Genomic DNA, 22,430 nt, shown 5'->3' on the forward strand with positions numbered 1-22,430 from the left:
CCTTTTTTTTCTCCTCTTGGGGGATTTGAGATTTTAAATCAACAAACAGGCCAAACTACCAAATAGTTCAATGAGGGAATACCCTCTTCCCCCAATCCTGTGAACTGTTCTTGGGGGTCTTTTGAGTCAGTCAAAATTGACTCCTCCTATGCAGCAGCTGTGCCGTTCACATTTCTCGTGAAGTGTGCTTTGATTGGATCTTTGTCTTTGATTTCTATTTATTTTTTCCTTATTTATTTATTTTTAGCTGCTGGCTCTATCTCCAAAGCTTAAGCAAAATTGGGGGGATGGTTATTTCACTTTTGTCTTCTTTTGAAAGGCTTTTCTTTGGTCTGAGCATGCCATCTTTGCACCTCACCAATCTTGTGGTTAGCGACTCTGTTCCTTTAATGACACACAGCCTCTCTTTTCTGCCTTCCTTTATTCAGCTCTCTTCTACCGCCTTTTTCTTCTTTTCTTCTTTCCTCTTCTTGCTGATTCCTCCCCTCAACCTCTCCATCTCCTTATTTTCTTTCCTTCCCTTTGAACAATTGTATGGAAGAGCAATTTCAGCCTTGAAATGCTTAATTATTGGTTTAATTATTTCTGGCCTGCTTCACAGTGGTAATGCAATGGATGATCTGTCCAGTATCAAACCATCAAATATCAGAATAGATCCAATATAAAGATAGAGATAATGCTGCAGAATGACTGGATGGGTTGATAATTCTTTGTGATCTATAATAATGTTTTTTTCTCTCGTGAAAACAGGCACTATGCTATTTGTCATAATCTTTTCTATAGAATTTCTATAGAATATTTTACATTGGCCCATAATAATTCTAGATTGCCTGTCATGTACCACAGAGAAGATTCTCATGAAGTTTGTTAAGAAATGTTTCATCTCATACAGTAAAATCTATTGCCCATTTTAATACTGTTGCAGCTGCCAGGTTTTAATTAATTGTTTCCTATTAATTTCTAGGAAGGGAATAGTTAAAATAACAAAAATAATATTAAAGGAACTTGGGTTGATATAATTGATTTGAATGATGCCAGTCCAATAATCCTGTCCAGGTCAGGATACAATCAACATATCTTATTTCTATATAATGCTTGTTGGCTATCTTATAGAATCTTAAATTCCCATTTTTATTCCTTATTAATCAACTACATGCATTTATACTCCCTGATTTCCATAACTATATCCATCACTGAGAATGTGACAAAACTGTACATGGAGATTTTAATACATTAAGATAAAAATCTGGGACAGAAAGCGTTAAATAAAAAATCCATCAGTATGACAAATGCTTGTTTTTGTTTCTTTGTATGATGGTACAATAGTGAGTGAAAATAGCTAAACAGTTCAATCTGGATCTAATGAATAGTTTTTCTATTTCAAAATAATGAATTTTAAGCAGAGATATTGGGGCATTTTCAGATGTGAAATATTGTCCTATAACTTTAGTGTAAAAACCTATTTTGATTTTAACTTATATCTGATTGCTTTTTCATGTCCCATTGTTAGCAATATTTATTGATGGCATATGAATACGTACACATTTAAATTTTCATATTTTTCTGAAGTCTAGCTTTTCTGGCTTACTGGCATGTTGTAATCTGCTGCCAAGTGTCTTGTCCTAACTTGCTACAGTATGCAATTTGATATAGAAGTGGCTCTGATAGAATTCTATTGATGGCTATTTGTTCCATAAGGGATAATGCTTCTAATCTATAATGGGTTGCTGAAGTATAATAGTAGTATAATTATCCTACATGGACCTTCCACTTTAATATATAATATCAATCCAATGGAAAAGATTAAAAATGGGATCCATCAATATATTTTTCCACATGCAAGTCATCAAGGAAATATATCCCCCCAAAATAAATAATATGTACATTCACCAACATATTCTTATTACAACAAGAATATGGAGTCTGGGATAAATAGTGTTACTTTTACTCACGGGTGACACTAAAATCAGCTACATTTAGGCAGAATCTGCTATTGTTGATCTTGTGTTTAAGAAGGCAATAAAGATCTTACCTAGTTCTATGTGGGAATGTCATCTAAGCTTCCCATGATAGATATCTTGCATTTAGTAATTTTACTCCTGGGTATATTGCAAGGAATCCCTCCATTCTCTACCCATCAAGGAGTTGCATGAATCTAGCTAGAACATATAAATTTTTTTTAAAGAATGTTTCTTCCCCCATTGGTTAGCTAATTAATTTTGTCAGCTTGACACGATAACAAATCATTGGAAACAGGCTTGAAATTGAATGTATTATGTCTCTCAAAATTCTCAAAAACTGTTCCTCTTTAGAAGGGACTTCCTCTTCATCCTAGTCTCTTTACTCCCCCCCCCAATTCTTTCTGTTTTTAGTTCCTCCAGTCTAATTCCCATCTGTCTTTTCTGTTTTCTGTCCCTTGAACCCCCTGTTATTCAGCAGCAGGACCTTGGACGAATTACAGCACCCAGGGTACTAGTTGCTTAGTCTCTCCAGCCACAGGTCCTTCTTCTAGTTTCCCTCTTGCATCAGCACCATCCCTTTCCCTTCCCTTCGGTCATAAGAGATGACAGAACCAGAGGTACGCTATGCTAGCGCTCACTAACTCACTACATTTTCGCTTCATGCTCAGTACAGGAGCTCTGTTTTAAGCACGCTGAACCCCCCTCTCTGTCCGGCTGGCCATGGCTGCTTTTCTTTAGTTTTGCTTTGCAGCACCATATTGTGATGTGAGCGGTGAACTGTGGTCCCAGCTACCTTCGGCTATGGAGTATGTTTGGAGAAGTTCATACGTGGGACGCAGTGACCGCTGTCCTATGTTACTTTTCCTTCCAGAGCATTTGTGTATCTCAGCAACTTGCTATACCCTGTACCTCTGGTCCATCGTGTTGCCATTGTCAGCGAGAAGGGGGAAGTTAAAGGATTCCTACGGGTAGCAGTTCAGGCCATTTCAGGTAAGAGGTGGGTACGCATAATGAAGGAGGTGCTGGCCCTTCTTCTGGTGAGCAACTTTAAAAAAATATGTATGTGGGGAAATATCCCCTTGTATATTTGATTTATATCCCATCTTTTATTCAAAAGAATAGCCTTTTCTAAACTGTTAAAATGAACAACTAAGGTGCACAATAGGGGGGAATGCTTTAACAAAGCATTTATTGCTAGGAATCCTGGAGAGCAAGTGTTTCAACTGATTTATAAGACCATATTTAATCAAGTCAATTAAGGAGCCATTATAATGTATGAAATACTAATCTTAGGCAATATTGAAGCAATGTAAGTAGGAGTAACTGATATCTGAACAGGCAAAGGAAAACAGGACACTTAGAAAGGAGGGCAAATGGTAGGAAAAGGGGAAAACTTTGTTTGACTTTCTTGACACCCTGACAAAAATTTCAGTGAAAAAGTGCCAAAAAAAGAAAGGTACTTAGGTCTATTATGTATTTGAAATTACTTTTTCCAACATCAAAAGGACTGGTTTTTCAATTGCAGAAACTTTGCTGGAACAAATATGCATGCCAGCCAAATAACAAGTCGTGGCCCTCAAGATTTAATAATCTCCCTTGTGTCAAATTAATCCAATCACTTATTCCTGACAACTCAGCAGCTTCATAATATAATTTAAGATTAGGCATTTTAAGACCACCTCTTTCACGAGTATCCTGCATAATCTTAAGTTTAACTCGTGGCCTTTTCCCTGCCCACACAAATTTATTGATACCCCGTTACCATTCTTCCAGATTAGAGTCTTTTTTAAGAATCGGTATCATTTGGAATAAAAATAAAAATTTAGGCAGGACATTCATTTTCACTGCTGCAATTCTTCCCAGTAAAGACAATTGCAATTTTTCCCAGCTCTCCAATTCTTTTTGAATTTTCCCCCATAACTTTTCATAATTATTTTTATATAACTTTGCATTTGAGGGTGACAAATACACCCCCAAATATTTAATCCTTTTAACAATCTCAAATCCAGTTAATCCTTCTAAAAGGGCCTTTTGCGATGCTGTCATGTTTTTGGCTAAAATTTTTGTTTTTTGTACATTAACCTTAAATCCAGAAACCTTCCCATATTGCATTATTATCTCCATCAGGTCCACAACAGAGTTTTCTGGCTGGGTCACCGTAACAACCAGATCGTCTGCAAACACCCTCAATCTATAATCCTGATCTCTAATTTGGATACCCTTAATTTTTCCCGAGTTCTGTATTTTTATCAATAATATCTCCAATGTTAAAACAAATAATAGAGGTGATAACGGACACCCTTGTCTTGTGCCCTTCTCAATATTGCATACTTCAGTCAGGCTATTATTTACTATTATTCAGGCAGTTTGTTTTTGATATAATGCCCTAATTGGTTGCAAAAATTTATCCCCAAAATTCATTTTATCTAGAACTTTCATCAGAAATTGCCAATCCAATTGATCAAAAGCTTTTTCAGCATCTAGAAAAATTAACGCCGCAGGGATCTGGTTGTTCCTTTCCAAAAACTCCACCACATCAACTATATGTCTCACATTATTTTTCATTTGTCTACCACTAATAAACCCAGTTTGATCCCCATGGTTCATCTGTTGCAGAACCCTCATCAATCTATTAGCTAAAACCTTAGCAAATATCTTGTAGTCTGTATTTAAAAGTGATATTGGTCTGTAGTTTCTTACTTGGGTGACATCCTGATCTTCCTTTGGAATCAAGGAAATAAAAGCAGTTCTCCAAGACGGAGGCACCCTTCCTCCCCTCTGAATTGTCTGAAACAATTCCCTTAATGGCTTTATCAGCTCCAATTGTAAATTTTTGTAATAGACCGCAGTCAGTCCGTCCGTGCCTGGCGCTTTGTCCACCTTCAATTGCTTAATTGCTAAAAGAATTTCTTCTTCTGTTATCAATTGATTAATCTCTTCCTTTTGTTCTTGTGTAAGAACCGGGATGCTAGCATTCTTCAAATATACATCAATATCCGTTTCATTAATCTTATCCTTAACATATAATTTGGAATAAAAGTCCACAAAGGCTTCCTTAATAAGATCCTGTTGAAACACAACCTTGCCTTTATATTCAATTTTATCTATATTAGAAGCCCTTTGTTTTTTCCTTAACCTGTAGGCTAACCACCTACCTGGTTTATTGGCATTACAAAAAGTATTATGCCTAGCAAACCGTAAGTTAGTTGCCACCTGATCAGCCATCAACTTATCAAATTGTCCTCTTAGCAAGTTAATAACCTCTTTAATCTTCACATCCGATGGATTCAAAATTAGGGCCTTTTCTTTTTCCCTAATTTCATTCTCCAGTTCTTTCCTCCTAACTTCCAAATTACGTCTGTATTTATTATTCATGTATATTAACACCCCTCTCATATAGGCTTTGCTAGCATCCCAAACCATGTCCATAGAAGTATCCTTATTCATATTAATTTCAAAAAAAACCTTCATCTGCTTTTTGCATTCTTCCACATTTCTCTGATTTCTAAACAAATTCTCATTTACGCGCCAGGAGCGCCTATCTCTATTGTCCTTGTTGATCTCTAACCAGACTGGACTATGGTCAGATATAGTTCTTGCACAAATTTCTTGCTATGTTGTATTAAATAGGGAAAAAAAACCTGTCAACTCTGACATCCAGACAGTCCTCCAAAGAAATGAGGCAGAGTAGTGTGCCCTATATTTTCCATAAAATATGAATTGCTTACATTAGTGTGTTATTTTACTGGGCTGATGGTAGGTTCCCCCCCCCATTATATTGATGCTGAGGAATTAAACTCCATTTCTTGTGGAATTGGTCAGGATAGGATTCCAAAACTTAAACAACAAGTATAGTCATCAGTTGATATTTGGGGAATTCCTCAACCATTTGGTTGACTGTTCAGCCACATACCTAATTAACCCAAGAAATACAAACACAATGAAGGTGCTGGATGAAATGGCCCTCTCCCAAATGGCCTTTCCCTGATCCTTGATTGAGGGAATCTCCTTATATTTTAAGTATCTTAATCAAACATTTATATTTTAAACCTATTATGGAGAAATGCACAATTCCATGGTTCTTGAAGCCTAATAAGGATATTTGGATGATTCAAGCTGCATGCTGATAGGAAAAATTCTGGGAAATGAAGTCCACACATCTTAAAGTTGCCAAATTTGATCTAGATAATTAATTAACCAGAACCAATGTTTTTATATTTGCCTCATCAAATATCAGTCAATGTTTTTATTACTTCTTTGAATAATAACTATGAGTTGATCTTGCCTCCTTCTAAGGTATTTGAAAATAAAATAAAATTTTCTAGGGAACTTCTTTGGCTTCTAGCTTATTGGAAAATATGAACTTTGATTATTGCTCACTGCATGTAGACCCTGCTTTAAGATGGGCAGCGATACAAATTGAATAAATAAACTTTCATTTACTTACTATATTCTCTTGCCATAATCCTGCTTTCAGCTGATGAAGAAGCACCAGATTACGGCTCAGGAGTGCGGCAGTCAGGAACAGCTAAAATTTCCTTTGATGATCAGCACTTTGAGAAGGTATGCTGTAAAAACCAGGACTCTTATGAGAATTATTTCAGTGGGGTTGATTTCATGAAGATATTTGTCTCATACCTAATCAATTATTAACAGCTTTCTTATATAGTTTTTAAATAATTCAAACACAAAGGATTTTTGAAAGATGGGATATGTCACAACCTAGTACTGTTGCCAGAAGTCTGGAATATGTACTGATAAAATTTCCTCACCAACAGCTCTGTGTTTACATTTCTGTACATGTACAGAGATAAAAACCTGAGCAGAGATTCTTCCTGTCTCTAGGTTAACTGAAAACAGACATTAACAACTTTCAGTTTCTAGATTTCAATGGTGTTGGAGGGATGAGTTTACATTTCATTTTATAGATACTATTCAAAAGCATATGACATTTTTATTGACTCATGTTGATCACCGCAAACTCTTTAAAGAAGAAAATGGGAGATTAATGAAATTAATGAAATTAATAATAAATTTAACTGCAACACTTTGCATGTCCTTCTTTTCTTTCTTAGCTTCTGCCTGTTTTCTTTTTGAGCTTTGCATATATATTGTTGTGATGCAATGGTTTGAAAAGAAGAGACAAACTGTTTTATTGCCAGAGGCAATAATATCAATGCTTTTCTGTTTAGTTCCAGTCTGAATCCTGTCCTGCAGTGGGAATGTCTCGCTCTGGAACATCACAAGAGGAGCTGCGCATAGTAGAAGGACAGGGACAAATTACTGATATAGGGCCATCTGCAGACGAAGTCAACAACAACACTTGTGCAGGTAAAAAAAAACCTTCCTGTTTTTTTGGGGGGAGGAAACTTGTACACAGCAATAAAATCACATTGGACCTTTTTATATACAAAATATAAAATGCTACACTATCAGATATATTTGTATGGTGCTGATGCAGTCAAAAGAGTAGGCTGAGAAATGAAATAGTTTTACATACTGCACAAAATGTAAGTATTTTAAAATATTAAACATTTGACACATGTGAAAATGAATTAAATGGGAATACTGCCAAATTAAGATGGGGAAAGCTTCCACAAAATAGGCATTGTCCTATATTTAGATTACTGCCAAGTGCTTTATAACTTCAGCCACAATTAGTTGCTTTCGGATGTGTGGTTTATAGACCTATTATTACCTACACTGTGTCATTCCCAGGATTTCTGATATAAAATGGCAAATTGATTGTTATAACTTCCTTTGATGAAGCTTTTCCTCAAATATGGATAACTGATTTTCTTCTTACTTTGTTGTACATGTCAGAACAGGTGTGAAACATGGACAAATAAAATATGAAACTATATATTTGAGAAGAAAGTGTTTATAGTTGCTATTATGTTTTCTTAGCCACTCCAGAAGATATTCTCCTGGATAGTTCAGAGAAATCCACAGTTGATGGACCTTTTGAGGCAGCTCTGGAGCACTTGAAATTGGGCAGCATTTTCACATTCAGAGTTACTGTTCTGCAGGCCTCCAGCATCTCAGCAGAATATGCGGACATCTTCTGCCAATTTAAGTGAGATATACTTCGCATCCCACCATTTGCTATTTATGCAGTTTAGATAAATTTAGACGACTGATCACTCTTTGTCATTTGATCCATTCTTTTCACATGGAGATCCTGGAGAGAATCTGAGAGAATTTATCAAAATGGTTTTAACATGGAGGCTAGAATATAAGTGCATTTAAAAGGTTCTCACTGAGAATAAATGGAGGAACAAAGCTTAATAGCCTGAAGATATCAATTACACTTATGAGAGAATGTGGAAATACAGAAGAACCCTACAGGATGAGAGGGGAAAGTATTATCTTCCTAATCTTTCCATGTATTGTTGTACTTCAGATTTTTCAGTTTCTGAACTGAAAAAGTCTAACAGAGAGTAGAGCTCACCATATAGTGATGACCAACAGATTGCAGTTGAACTTGGGCTTACAATTTGAAGGAACGAATGCACACAGATGCATACACACAGCCCATGTATGTATATGGTTTTGAAGTGAATGTGTTCAAGCATAGTAATAAAAGCTCTTTTTTTCACAGCTTTATTCACCGCCATGATGAAGCCTTCTCTACCGAGCCCTTGAAGAACACTGGTCGAGGCCCACCTCTTGGCTTTTATCATGTTCAGAATGTTAGTGTAATTTTCTGCTTTATGTTGTTAATTTTACATATTTTGCATTACTTCTCCTTTAAAATTGTGTAAGTCTTTTAAAGATTGGCAGGACATTAAATCCAGTTTTCTGCTTACTGGCCAATATGGGTTTTAGTGATTTCCAAGTATGTTACAGTACTAGAGGTTTATATTGCTGGTTTTAAGACAGTATTTTGTTTCTAAATGACCATGAAAGGGGAGAATTTAATTTATTGTGTACAGTTTTGTCCTTGACATAATTAATGATATTTTATGCCTTGCTTTGTTGATTTCAATTCTGGAAAGTCCACTGATGAAGGAATAAAAGCCTAGAATGCAGGAAAATTAATGAAGATAGTCACATATATTAACACTGAAGTTTCAAGTTCTGCTTTTTTTTTAAGCTTCAGTGAATGAAAGTTTTAGATCTTCCAGCAAGTTTTACTCAGCTGAATAATTTGGCCATTTTAAGTTGAATATCTTGTTACGTAAAATAAGCATTTTTATCCTTTTCTGTCTTACAGATTGCAGTTGAGGTCACCAAATCCTTCATTGAATACATTAAAAGCCAACCAATTGTCTTTGAGGTATTTGGCCACTATCAGCAGTATCCTTTCCCCCCACTCTGCAAGGATGTACTCAGGTAAATTATTATCCATGATCCTTCATTACCCTTGGTTTATCTGCTTCTTTATAAGAAGTGGAACTTGCCCTACAAAGCACTGAGATGTTTGCCTGATTTTCAGCAACAGTTGTAACTTTTGCAAAGCAGCAACAGTGCAGTTTGTGCCATTATAAAAAAAAATAAAACGTCTTAGTATGTTTAGGAAATCATATAAAGAGACACAACACAATTGTATTACATTTAGGTAAACCAACTTGGTTAGTCAATTGAGCAAGAGGAATCAATTACCAGATATAAACAATGAATCTTTGTTATTTCAAATTCTTACACAGATAAAAATTGTGATACTGTTTTACACTGTATGTTCAGTTTCCAGTATTTGACCAAGCACAAATTCTTTTTTTGAAAGTTGGCAAGACCTACCAAATATTTCTGCCCTGATTGATTACAGTTTATTTTTATAGTATTCATTTTAATTAATTATGCTTTTTTATAGCCCCCTAAGACCATCTCGCCGACATTTTCCTCGGGTCATGCCATTATCAAAACCAGGTAAGAGAAAAAGTATTATTTCTTTAACGTGAGCATTAATGAAAATTTAAGAATTTTTAGACATTTAGAAAAAAAATATATTAATGATTAATAACTGTTATTTGGAAAAGCTATCCCAAATCTTTGTAACAGTTACTATTGTGTTGACTTCAATTGATGGTAAATTGAAATAACACACACCCTACCCAGATTTTCATAAGGAATAAATGTAACAGAGAATTATCTATGTGTCATCTCTGGTTGCCCTTTCCCAAACATACATCTAAATCAGCGGTCCCCAACCTTTGTTGCTTGGCAGCTGGGGGGGGGAGAGGGGATCCGGACCATATGAGTGGTGGGTTGGCATGTGCACATGCAGCTCAACTTCTGCAACCTGTGGGCTGGCATGCATGTGCATGCATGCATAGTTCAACTTGCACAAGTTTAGCTGTGTGTGTGCATTTGCCCCAGCATGCTTGTGCAGCCCAGTTGCAGATGGGCCACAGCCCAGTAGTGGGATGCAGCCTGGGGGTTGGGGACCCCTGGTGTGTAAATGGTAAAACTTCACTATAAAACAAATTTTCAGCTTTTAAGTAACTTCTTCTCCCTTAAACTGAACACTTGCCTGGTTGGAAAGACAGGATATCAACTGAATAAATAAAAATATATCATTGATGAGGAACATAGAACAATCAGGTTTCTCCTATTTGAACAGTTCTGATTTCTAGAGTATAGCTGATCTCCTTGGGGTATCTCAATGTTTGCAGAATAATTGGAATAAATTTTAGGCACCCATTACAGAAAAGTTGCTTCAAGTGCTCAATAACTGCTTATTTAATCACGTTCAGTAGGAACCACAATGCATGATCCTTATTCTGTTGGTTGTTGTTGTTGTTATTATTATTATGTAATTCTTTATCTTTGTTAGATGCTGTTAATGGCATTGGATGTAACATATTTTCCTTTGTGTGCCTTGTATATTGCCTGGTATCTCTCATATGAATTTTTTACATCTGGTTCTTGTGAGAAATTGTTCATGGACACACAGCCCCATCTGTCTTGCTTTTGTACATTTATGTCCAAAGGCCTTCTAGTACCAGCCATTTATCTTTCAATTTAGCTATTTAGGCATGCTGCAGAAACCTAACTCCAGTACGAGATAATAGAGATTCTCAACCTTTATACTTGACCAGTTATTCTATTTTATTAAAAAAATTTCAGTGCCTGCAACAAAACTGAGTGCCATGACAAGACCCAGCATTGGCCCATGTCAATGCAAGTATGACCTCATGGTCTTCTTTGAGATCTGTGAGCTGGAAGCTAATGGCGAGTAAGTCACTTTATTTGCTTATGAACAATTACAGTTTGCTAACTAATTTAGAAGCCACAATTACCAATATTTTCATTCTGTTTTAGTACATTTGCTGGAAAAAATAGTTGCTGAACTTTAAAGTAAAATGCAATATAAGTGTATATAGGACAGATTCAACTTTTATTGAAATCTGAATTGGATTGGTTCAATGCATCTGCTTTGTTATATTGTTATACTGAGTTAGACCACTGACTCTATCTCAATATTGTATATGGTGACTTTCCGACATTGTTTCAGACAGGAATAAGTAAATACTTCCTACTGTACAGGTGCAGATAATGAACCTATGCGACTCTGAATGGAAAACATATTCTCATCCTAATTCCAATTGTCCACAAAGCAAATTAAGAGAGATGGAAAAATCTAATGAAATTGAAAAAATGATGATATATAGTAGAAGGTATTATCATCAGAAATAGTGAATTGACCTAGAACAGATGAAGGGGAGGGCTCCTGGGCCATTAACAGTGATGCAAGCAGATACGTTACTATACATGTATAGTTTCCAACTATAGTACTATAACAATCTTAGAAGTTGGGGCTCCAAACTTTCCTTTTTCTACATGACTATTAATGAACTAATGCAGAATTTTCTAGTATTGCATTTTGCTAAACTTTTCTAAAGAATGATTAAAGATCCTCTGAGATAGATGTAGATCTCTTATTTCATTATGTGAATTTGTACTTGCAAATAAAAACAAGTCATTCGTGTGCAAATTAATGTACAAAGAATTTGAAAGAAGGAACATATCTGTGAAATTGATGGGGAAAGATCATATAAATGCTCTTTAATCTTGAATAAATCAACCTGGTCTCCTTATGTCACTTTATTATTTTCTCAGAATTGGTTTCTATGGTAACAAACCACTTTTCTTTTATACATCTTGGAGGCTATGAATTTTTTAAAAAAATAGATTGAATTCTCATACTGTGTACTTCTCAAGTGTCTTAAGCATAGCTGAACAATTCTTGTCACAAAGCAGAACATAAAACTATGAAATATCTTATACCTTAATATCGAAGGATACAGCAGTGCAAAGCACCTATTTTTAAAGTCATACAGAAAGAATTGTAACATATGAAGTTGTAAAAATAAACTCCAGTCAATGTGAGCAAATTAATACTCGTGTATGCTTGCTTAATCTGTGCAACATAGATGGGGTTTAATAAAAAAAACATGTATTTTGTAAAGCTTTACTATTGTACAATTCTCATCATTCTAAGCCAGTGTTTCTCAGTCTTGGCTACTTTAAGAAGTGTGAACTCCTAAAATTCCCCAATTAGTCCATATCTCTAAAAGTTGCCAAGATTGAGAACATTGCTGTAGCCTGTGTGGACATGGATATCTGACTGGGGTGTAATGCTAGGGAACTCCAACTCCAAATATAATCTTGAAAGCACAAGGTTGGAGAAGATGCTGTCTATTCAGTCCCAATGAAATTATCTTTTCTAGCTATATCCCAGCCGTTGTGGATCATCGTGGAGGAGTGCCTTGCCATGGGACTTTCCTATTGCATCAGGTATTTCCTGTATTCTTCTTACCAATTCCTATTGATCAATCTCTAGTGATATCACATACCATACCAAAGATTTAAATACAAAGGTTTCAACTGATTTCTGTTTTCTCTTTTTTAAAGCATAAGGTAACAATAATACAGTTTAATTCTAGAAAATGAATTGCTAAATACAATTTTTGGTGAATGGGCGTCTTAGAAGAATATGGAACTCAGATAATTTAAAAACATTTTTGGTGCATTCCGTGCTTCATTGAATAATCCTTCATCTGTCCCACCTGAATGGGAAAACAGGATAGTGTTCACTAATTATCTATAATCTTTTTGGATTCTATAATCTATTATTTTTTGAAATACTTTTTTTTGTTTTTATTAGGACCATAATTTAGCAATCTACTTTTTTAAAAAAGAATATCCTTATAAATATACATTCTGGAAACATAAAGGGGCAGATTTATTTTAAAAAAATAAACTACTCTTTTTCTTTAACACAAAGTGGCAAAGTTGTTTTTATTAGGACCATAATTTAGCAATCTACTTTTTTAAAAAAGAATATCCTTATAAATATACATTCTGGAAACATAAAGGGGCAGATTTATTTAAAAAAAATAAACTACTCTTTTTCTTTAACACAAAGTGGCAAAGTTGTAGTCAATTTTCAGGAGACCCACCTAATAATTTTATCCCTTTGTGTTTTTTGGACAGCAGAAATATAACATATCTGCTGGCTTTTTCTCTCTTTAATTATATTGCAAAAGTCCATTATCCATTTAATACAGGAACTCAGTCCCTTAAAATTACCTGATAAAAGTGTTATTCATTATTTTACAAAAAAGGAAAATCATTAAAAAAAAGGAATACAAATGCCAATTTTTATTTAGGATTTGATTTTCTCTTTTCTACCTTTTTCTCTGGTAATCTTTTAGAAATATATGAGATCATTTCAGTATTTCTAATAATTATGTTGCTTTATTCGATAATCTATCCATTATTCATTTCCCATAAAGTTACAAATTGAATGAAAAAGAATTATTTGTATCCCTTTTCCCTTCCTCTAAATATATAATACATTTTAAAACCTGTTTTTTAAAAATATACTTCTAATTCTGTTGAGAATTCTTTGCTTTATTACACATTGGTTGTGAGCTGAGTTTGGTACATGACAGCAAGATATATAAATGTTTATAAGCTATATATTGGGGGGAATTCCCGTCCACTATATAATAAAATTGACAAAAGCTTGTTGAGAAAATTTCCTTCTAATAATACAGGAGTTTACAACCTTTGTTCTGTGGCCCACTACTGGGCTGTGGCCTGTTTTAAATTGGGCCACGCAAGTGGCTGGCCAGAGCGTGCACAGTGCAACTTGCACAAGTGGTGGGCCAGCGGGCAGTTGTACATATGCATGCTGGCCCGCTGCTTGCACAAGTTGAACTGCACTTGTGTGTGCCAGTCAACTGCTTGTGCAGCCCAGTTTCCCTCTCCATCCCCACAGCCGGGTTGTCAAGCCGCAAAGGTAGGGACCGCTGTAATAATATATCCAGACCTAATTCTAAATGTAGCTTCAGTTCAAAGAGCACGTTTTCTGTTTCAGTCCAGAAAATCTTTGAAATTTGCTTTCTAGATCCTGTAATCATGGGTGTGCTGCATGTGGTCTTTGAGATATTCTGAACTATAACTCCCAGCAGCTCCAATATTCACATATGCTGGGAGATGTAGTTTAGCAATATTTAGAAGACCACCTCTTGCTCTTCTCAGTTTTATATTGTGTGTCCTGCAGTCTGCATATAAAGCTTTCAATAAGACATTCTTTTTTAAACCACCTACCCTATATTGAACTATATTTTTCAACAAAAAATATTTTCTATAATTTTGTTCAACAAAAATATTAATGTATATTTCCTCTGGCCCAACTGTTTACTTTTGCTTACCCTGGCTTATGGGAGTTGATGTCCTTCCACTTAGGATAATACTTTGTGTGCATTGTAGAGTTGGGCAAATTCTTTGGGTCTGGAGATTGGCTGTGAGATAACTTTTTCCACATCTGCTCCATCTGGGAGCCATAGTTGGCATGCCTTGTGATATCTTCACATCAGTGGGGTGGGCAGACCCACAAATTTCAAGATGATACTTTCATCTCTTTCTTTGTTTTGTTCTATGGTTTACTGTAAGCCACCCAGAACTGCAGTGTTCAAGTTTATATGGCAGCCATATAAATGTCATAAATTCATAAATAGAGTTTATCTTCAATGGTGCTTTATCTGGTTGCTTTGGGAGGGTGGGATATTTGCTTAGCATTTTTAACACAGTTCTTATAAGTGCTAACTTTATTATCTTTCCATGTGATGGATATCAGGGTATCCAGAGGAGGATTACAGTCACCTTGGTGCATGAGACAGGGAGCCTTATCCGCTGGAAGGAAGTGAGGGAACTGGTTGTGGGTAAGCAAAATTTTTGTCCTATATCCCAGTCAATATTGAGGCTATACAGTACATCTGAACTAAGCATCACTGATTTTTAGAAAAGCTTATGGATACAGATGCTATGTAACAAGAATCAAAATAGAGCTTTCAGTGATATAGCATTTGAACATTTTTCTTACTTTTTGTGACAAGTTGTTCATTTTGGTTAAGAAAGCCCATATTTGGAGATACAGTGTATCTTCTTTATACCTCCCAAGAGTCTCTTGGATTACAATAGGATAGAAGTATTTTGGAATAGAACTATGTCTAATGAATAAACAAATCTCTTTTGATACAGTTTGAAGGATAGACTGGAACTTTGCATAGAAGATTGGATGGTGCATTTGTTTATGTTGACAGAGTTTGAGAAATTGTCAAAATTACAATGAAATGATTGATTCACAGCCTCTTTCTTCTAAGAGGAGCATAGCTCAGTATGGTAAAAAGTGTGAAAATGTCCCAACAATGTGATTCCTTTTCAGTCTCATCATGATAAGTGGTGATGAATTTAAGACCTAGAGAATAATCTCACTTTATAGACATACTGTATTGAGCAGTCTGCAAGCTGCAGGCCTTATGTGACTCTTCAAAATGTTGCATATGGTTAGGACAGATGGCAAGCTGGAGACTTTATAAAGCATGACTGCACTGGAAGTATGGCACATATGGATGAATCTTCCAACATTCTGCCTTCCGCCTCCTATCATGTTGAGATGGAGAGCAGGGAGAGAGCTGTGTATGCCTCACTCCAGATCTTCCATTTGTATTTTGGAAAAAAAACATAACTGATTGTGTTCTAGATCAGTGATGGCGAACCTTTTACAGACCGAGTGCCCAAACTGCAACCCCAAACCCACTTATGTATCGTCAGGTGCTGGGGGGCGTGGCCCGTTGAGTGGGTGTGGCCCATTGGGTGGGTGTGGCTCCGGTGGTAATGGCAGACTGGGTGGGAATAAAAAGTTCAATCAATCAATTCCCAATTTGTGAGATCTTTTTTTCCCCGCAAGAAGTTGAAATTGATTGATTGATCGAACCTTTTTTTCTCTCCACATGGCGGTGGAGGCTTAAAGTGAAAAGGTTTTATAAAACCCAGCTGAATGCCTAGGACTGGGGTGATGGTGCACATGCCCACAGAGAGGGCTCTGCTGGCCACCTGTGGCACATGTGCCATAGGTTCGCCACCACGGTTCTAGATGTTCAGAAATATACTTGCTCTAATTCTTCTGCAGCAGTATAGGGAAAGTAAAATGTATGCTCTATCCTCTATTTGTAGGTCGAATCCGGAACACACCAGAAGGAGATGAGTCCCTTATTGACCCCAATATCCTCTCTTTGAACATCCTCTCTTCAGGATACATTCGGCCCTCTCAGGATGATCGGTAGGTCTCTTAGAATTCTCAGCTAATCTGGGTCAGTCATGATACTTCTATATGTCTGATACTGTATGTGCCCAGTTGTGTGAAAAGCTTTTTTCCTGAAAGTCCCAACTCTCTATTCTAGCAGAATCAGATAAAGCTAGCAAAAAAGAACATAATGACAAAATTGCACACAGAAAAGGCTACTGGCTTTCCTCCAGTATTTTTTTTAATGGATAACAGTTTAAGAGACTACTGCAGTTACTGCAACATAGCAAGTTGCCTATGGTAGTATCAGGTAAATCAGTATCAGATAAATCATTTATTTATCTAGTCTGGTATTATTTTCTCTGGCAGAAAGTTTCTCATATCTGTGGCTGAGGTCCATCTTCCCCAGCACTTGTCCATGTGTCCATTTTATTCACTTAAAAATATTGTTTTAAGAAATATCATTTAATAATAATTGGAAATACTAGGAGTAACCTAGGAACTCCCAAATGGTTAGCAGTTACATGATCTTGGAGGACTGACATCCACATGCAGAATAGGTTTAAATTTGCTCCTAGACTATGGCTCAATTGCTTTAGCAACAGTCTGCAAACATTTCTTTGCCATATATTGTAAAGACTACTTTATCTCATAGCTTAGCAGAAGAAAGCTTGATAATATTTTCATGTACCAGTATTATGAAAGGGAAGCACTGCACATATATCTTTCTGCAACAGCTCAGTCATTCTCCAATGGAACAATGTGTGGTAAAATCATTTGGTGATATAGACGTTCTTTCATCTAAATAATGGCAAACACTAGAGTTTCCAGATTTAGCACTGCAGTTTGAATGGAACAATCCTTCTCCAAAATTTCAAAAATGGCTCTAGGGATATGTTAGAGATTCTTCCTATTTTGCAAAACATTTTTTTAAAAAAGATACTGAGAAAATTTAAATTTGGAGGGTGAAGCCCTTTCTTGGTTCCTTGGGTCTGGTTATTGCATTATTATGAGGGGTTAATGGTAAAGAGTAGCACATTATCATTAACAAATGGATGATTTATTATTCCTAAGGTGAAAGACATGGATGAGTGAGTGATGCTATTCTATTAGGAAAATAAAAATCAGGAGGCAACGTGATATCTCATTCATTCACCTTTTTCTGAAAATTAGTTTCTCTTTCAGTACCTCCTATAGTTGAGACCAAGTTATTATGATCAAATAATCCTGAGTATAGTCCTCAACATTGATCTCAATTCAAATGTTTAAGCATATATAATTTTTACAACCCTCTGAAACAATATACAGAGTTGGGAAATGATGGTGAGTCAAGAGCAGCACAAATAAATCTCAACAAAACAAGGTGTAAGTATATCCTGAAAAAGAGCAAAGCTGATGAGGGAATGTGAAAAGGAAAAAGAGGTTGATTAAACTAATTCCAGTCCAGGTTTTTGCAACCTGATGTCCAGATATGTTAGAACTATAATTTCCAGCCAGCCTGGGCAGAGTTTGGAGGACGATTGTTCAAGAACAGAGAATAAGCAACCTTTGGGGACCATAAGACACAATTTAAATGGTTAAAGCATATCAAGGATGACTATGACGGAGGATGGTTGCCCCATGGAGAATGAAGCCAGTTGCAGAGTATCTCTTCCCTGAGACTAATCAGCTTTCTTTCTTCTCCTTTCTTTATAGAGAAGATCCTCTGTATCACCCCAACTTTCTTTGCTCCTTTTTTTTCTGGGCAAAGGATCACATGCCAACAAACACTGTACTATACCCATCTTCCATCACTGTTTTCTCCAAATGTAAATAAAACATATGTGAATGGAGCTCACAGATGTAAATAAAGTTGAATAAATTAGAGCTGGTTGAACACAGCATACACCCTCCCATTTAATTAGTTTTTTTAAGGTTGTCTGGCAGATATCAAGGAAGACATTGATAGGGATATTAGTAACCTGTTTATCCTTGAGCATCAATTTCATGTGTTTGGTAATATAAAATATATTCTGTTTGATTTTCCCTTCCAAACAAGCTGGCAATAAAGACAAAGACAATCAAAACAAGAAAATAAAGCCAAATGAAATACAGCAGTGTTCCTTTTACTGATATTAACCAAGATCTTTACTTTTGATTAAGTTGAAGTAGATACAATTACTATAAAGATGTTTCCAGATGTCAGCTTTTTCAGTGACAATAATAGCCAACCTATAAGCAAAAATAAAAAATACTTATAGGAAATTTACCTGTTATCAAGAAAAATGATAATTATTGGAAGCTGTTGTTCCTAGGTTTATTTAGTGGTTGATATTATTCCTATACTAATCTTGATAGCATACTTGACAAGCAAACTTCTGTTTTACAGGATCCTGGCTTGTCAACATGCAGTAAAATCAATGATTAAAATAATATTAGGAAGTATTCCTAATTGTATGATGGATTTTACATTGTAGAATGAAAGCAATCGATCTTGGTCATACAATGGTTCCTGAGCTTTCTATCTCAGCCTCCCCTGACCTGGTGCCCCCCAAATGTATTGGAATATAAATCCAGAATTCCTCTTCAGCATTCCAATTCTATGACTTATGAAGGAAATCAGGTTGAAAAAGGCCTCTCTGCTACAATATTCTAGAAGTGGCATTTCTTCTAATTTTTCCCCCCAAACTCTGCAGCTCTTGGCAGGAGACCTGAGTGTGATTGTTTTCAGTAAAATGTTTCAGGATTGATTTTAATGCATATTGATTTATTTACCATTTAATTATTTGTAACATTTATTACCACTATGCCCTGTGCCATATGTTGTTCAAAGCAGCAGCCTTCATTAAACCCAAAATTTAAATTACTAATATAAACCACAGCATTTAAACCACAGGAAGTCTATCTTTGAGCATTGCCAAAGAAGCAAGAAAGACTAGGAATCACATACTTGTAGGTTTCTGCTGCTTCTTCCTCTTTATGTCTCTTTCTCTTATATGAGCATTATTCTTAGCTGCCTGCATGGATGAAAAAATTGATGGCTGGTGTCTTAAAATTGTCAGCAAGGCTGGCCAGATTTGGCTGAAAGATCAAAATAACAAAGGGTCTATCTACAAAAGCAGCCTTTCCCAACCTGATGTGTTCCCAATTTGAGACTACAATTGTTGTCATCCCAAGGTAGCATTTTTATCTTGGGGCTGTAGGAGTTGTAATCCGATCCCATCTGGATTGCATCAAGTTGCAGAAGGTGGCACTAGAACAACCATTTTCCAGATTTCCCATCTTTCTTAATTTGCATACATTTTAGGAATTTTCTTCAAATCTTGAGAGTACTTAACTAAGAACTTTTTGTTGAGAATCCAGCTCATCCACCCACATGGACACCTGTTTCAGCTCCCAGCTATCACGTATCACCAAGCTATTTTTCCAGTAGGCAGGCAACCATCTCTTTAGACTTTATTCACTGTATCCCAATATCATTGAGTAACATGATGCAACAGAACTTCAGACTGGCTTCATGTTCATAGATATGGAGAAGCATTGCAAAATTCCTCCTTGTGTGTTGGCAAGAAACCCTTGTAGAGCCGTATGATAGTATTTATTGGATTGGTTACATTAAAGGTGATGATGAATCAGATTGAATGAAATGACACAATGACCATATTCCACACCTGAATTAGGCTGTCTAAAATTCTAGAAGGGCAGTTTTTCCTTGAGGCAAGTCAGCAACAGCAAAACAAAAAAGCAAACCTAATATGGCCTGATTTTTTAAATGAGGACAGTACGTTTCTTACATGTCTGTTTATAGTCAATGGGTGCAATCTCACATGTGGAATAAAATGCCATTTTGAGAGGCAAACAGACACTGAGGTTCCCAATACTTCCACTGTCAGATGCAGCTCTTTAAACAAAGATCTACCTTGTCTTCTAAACCTGAAATGGATGCCAATTTGGAAGCCTTGTAACTTAGACCTGTTATGGTTTAACATTCCAGTTTCTCTAAATGGCAGGTATTTCTGATCTAGATGGTATAGTAAATTCAAATTCCTGGTTAACAACTATGTGCAATAGTGGTAAAATGCTAGCAGACATGCACTTGTCTATCTAACTTTAGGGATTCTCAGTTTCTGCAAACATACCAAAGGCTCTGCATCTTTCACCGCCACAATGCTGAGGGAGCTTAAATTTGCATTAGGTAGTGATGCACTAACAACAGACTTCATTTGAATTTGAGTGAATTGATTGAATTTAAGGCTCTGCAATAAAGGCTCCCAAACTGACCCAAGACATTTCAGTGTACCACATTGTTACTCCATTTACTAATTTATAATGGGTTCATCAGAGGGCCTTGAGCTTTGCCTTCTACTTGGGATAGAGAGGAGCTGTTTGTAGGGTAGGTTTTGGAAGACCTGCATGATAAAAACTTCTGATGCTACTGCCACCTCCACCACCACTGCCCGTTTAAACTAACCATGTAATTCTTTGTGTTTTTGCAGGCAGTTTCTTGATTTGGATATGCCTAGGTATTATTTGTGAGCTTCCCCATATATTTTATTTCCCCTCACGCACCTTTTTCAAATCAGCATTGAGGTAGCAATGCTGCAGACTGAACTTACTTCCACCTGCCTGAACACACCAGCTTCTTCTTTTTTTTTCCCTCTCTTCTGCATCATTGGGCTTCTTTTTGTTCCATTTTGTTCCTTGGTTGTTGCTTTTTGTAACTTTCCTTTTCTTTCAAAGGCCAGTGTTTTTCTTATTTCTCTCTCACCCATATATGCTTTCTTTGGGGACTGAGGGCTTGGAGATAGCTTTTTTCCCATTTGATTTCCCTCTTTCTTTCCTCCCCCCCCTCTATTTCTGCCAAAAATAAATAAATAAAATGCTGGCCTGGCCTGTCCATACTAAAACTCCTCCATCCCTGCTTCTGGCTTTGGCAATGACACAAAAAGAGTTGAACTGATGCAGGCTTCATGAGACGCTGTGCTCTGTGTGACTGGGGCTGAGAGAAGAGATTAGGAGAACCCCAGGATGGTGTGAAAGAGCCATCAATTGTGGGGAGGGTTTAACAGGCTTCCTAGGCAGTTTTCAGTCAGATGTGGGTGCAAAACTGTTCAAAATCCAGTCTGGGGCAACTGTATGAATTCAAATATCAAATGGATTGCATGAAGTGGACTGTTACAATGATTAGATATTAAAGCATCCCAGGGAGACAATAAAAGTGCCAACTCTGCATGCTAGGAAGATTGGAATTACTGAATATAATTCTTTAAATACTGAAGAGATCCTGCTGGTTTCACTAGCTACAGTCCCACACATTAGAGAGACACCATGTTAAGGAGGAAAGCTACACCAGGTCAGAGAACAGAATCAAAAGAGCTAATTTGTGATGTATAATGTTAAGTAATTCTTCAAACATTTCTCTATTCCGTATCCTGAGTATAATGATTGACTTCTTTTGTTGAAGAATTTAAAATCAAACAAGGAAAGCTAAACTGGAAAATGGAAAGAAAAATTGTCTGGTTAAGTTAGACCTACTTTGTTTTCTGGAATCTAGACTTAAGACTTAGAATATGTTTGTTTTAGAGATGTAAGTGATAGAAAATAAGGATAAAATATCCACTTTTTAATTATCCAATTGCAAGTCAGTATACAATTACAGTAACTAGTAATGTGTGAGGTTACTGTAAGAATTATGATTTTATTGCAGTGCCTCCTAATTAATCATTCAGATTTAAAAATTTGGTACCAAATTGCCATTAAAGATAATTGGCTAGAAAAACCATGGATGAATCAGACAAGACAGGAGATGGCCCCTGTGATGTATGGCTCAATTCATCTAAAGTTAGAAGCATTTCCTGCCTTGATGCCTGTATTTTTCTTCCTTCCTCTGCAGTTTTTTTACCAATTTGAACTGAGTTTCTGTTGCCTATTCCAGACACCTTGATGGAACT

The 22,430-nt window shown here is 36.2% G+C and overlaps 1 protein-coding gene across 18 annotated transcripts in view; it reads left to right on the forward strand.

The window, feature by feature from the left end:
* KIF1A (kinesin family member 1A) overlaps positions 1-22,430 on the forward strand; it is a gene marked incomplete at its 5' end in the record, with an annotated part of 86,380 nt that overhangs the window by 52,789 nt on the left and 11,161 nt on the right. For 11 of the 18 annotated variants that reach the window (XM_083363485.1, XM_083363500.1, XM_083363501.1 and 8 more), the window contains 11 exons: positions 2,833-2,951; positions 6,439-6,524; positions 7,154-7,292; positions 7,869-8,037; positions 8,563-8,653; positions 9,178-9,296; positions 9,775-9,830; positions 11,031-11,139; positions 12,635-12,701; positions 15,052-15,136; positions 16,431-16,536. In XM_083363485.1, the coding sequence (XP_083219611.1) occupies positions 2,833-2,951; positions 6,439-6,524; positions 7,154-7,292; positions 7,869-8,037; positions 8,563-8,653; positions 9,178-9,296; positions 9,775-9,830; positions 11,031-11,139; positions 12,635-12,701; positions 15,052-15,136; positions 16,431-16,536 (1,146 nt within the window). Of the gene's footprint in view, positions 1-2,832; positions 2,952-6,438; positions 6,525-7,153; positions 7,293-7,868; positions 8,038-8,562; positions 8,654-9,177; positions 9,297-9,774; positions 9,831-11,030; positions 11,140-12,634; positions 12,702-15,051; positions 15,185-16,394; positions 16,537-20,975; positions 21,003-22,430 lie in introns of all 18 variants that reach the window. The other 7 variants (XM_083363499.1, XM_083363488.1, XM_083363502.1 and 4 more) reach the window with 2 other exon arrangements.

The sequence above is a fragment of the Vipera ursinii genome (genome assembly GCF_947247035.1).
Source record: "Vipera ursinii genome assembly, chromosome: 5".
NCBI lineage: Eukaryota > Metazoa > Chordata > Lepidosauria > Squamata > Viperidae > Vipera > Vipera ursinii.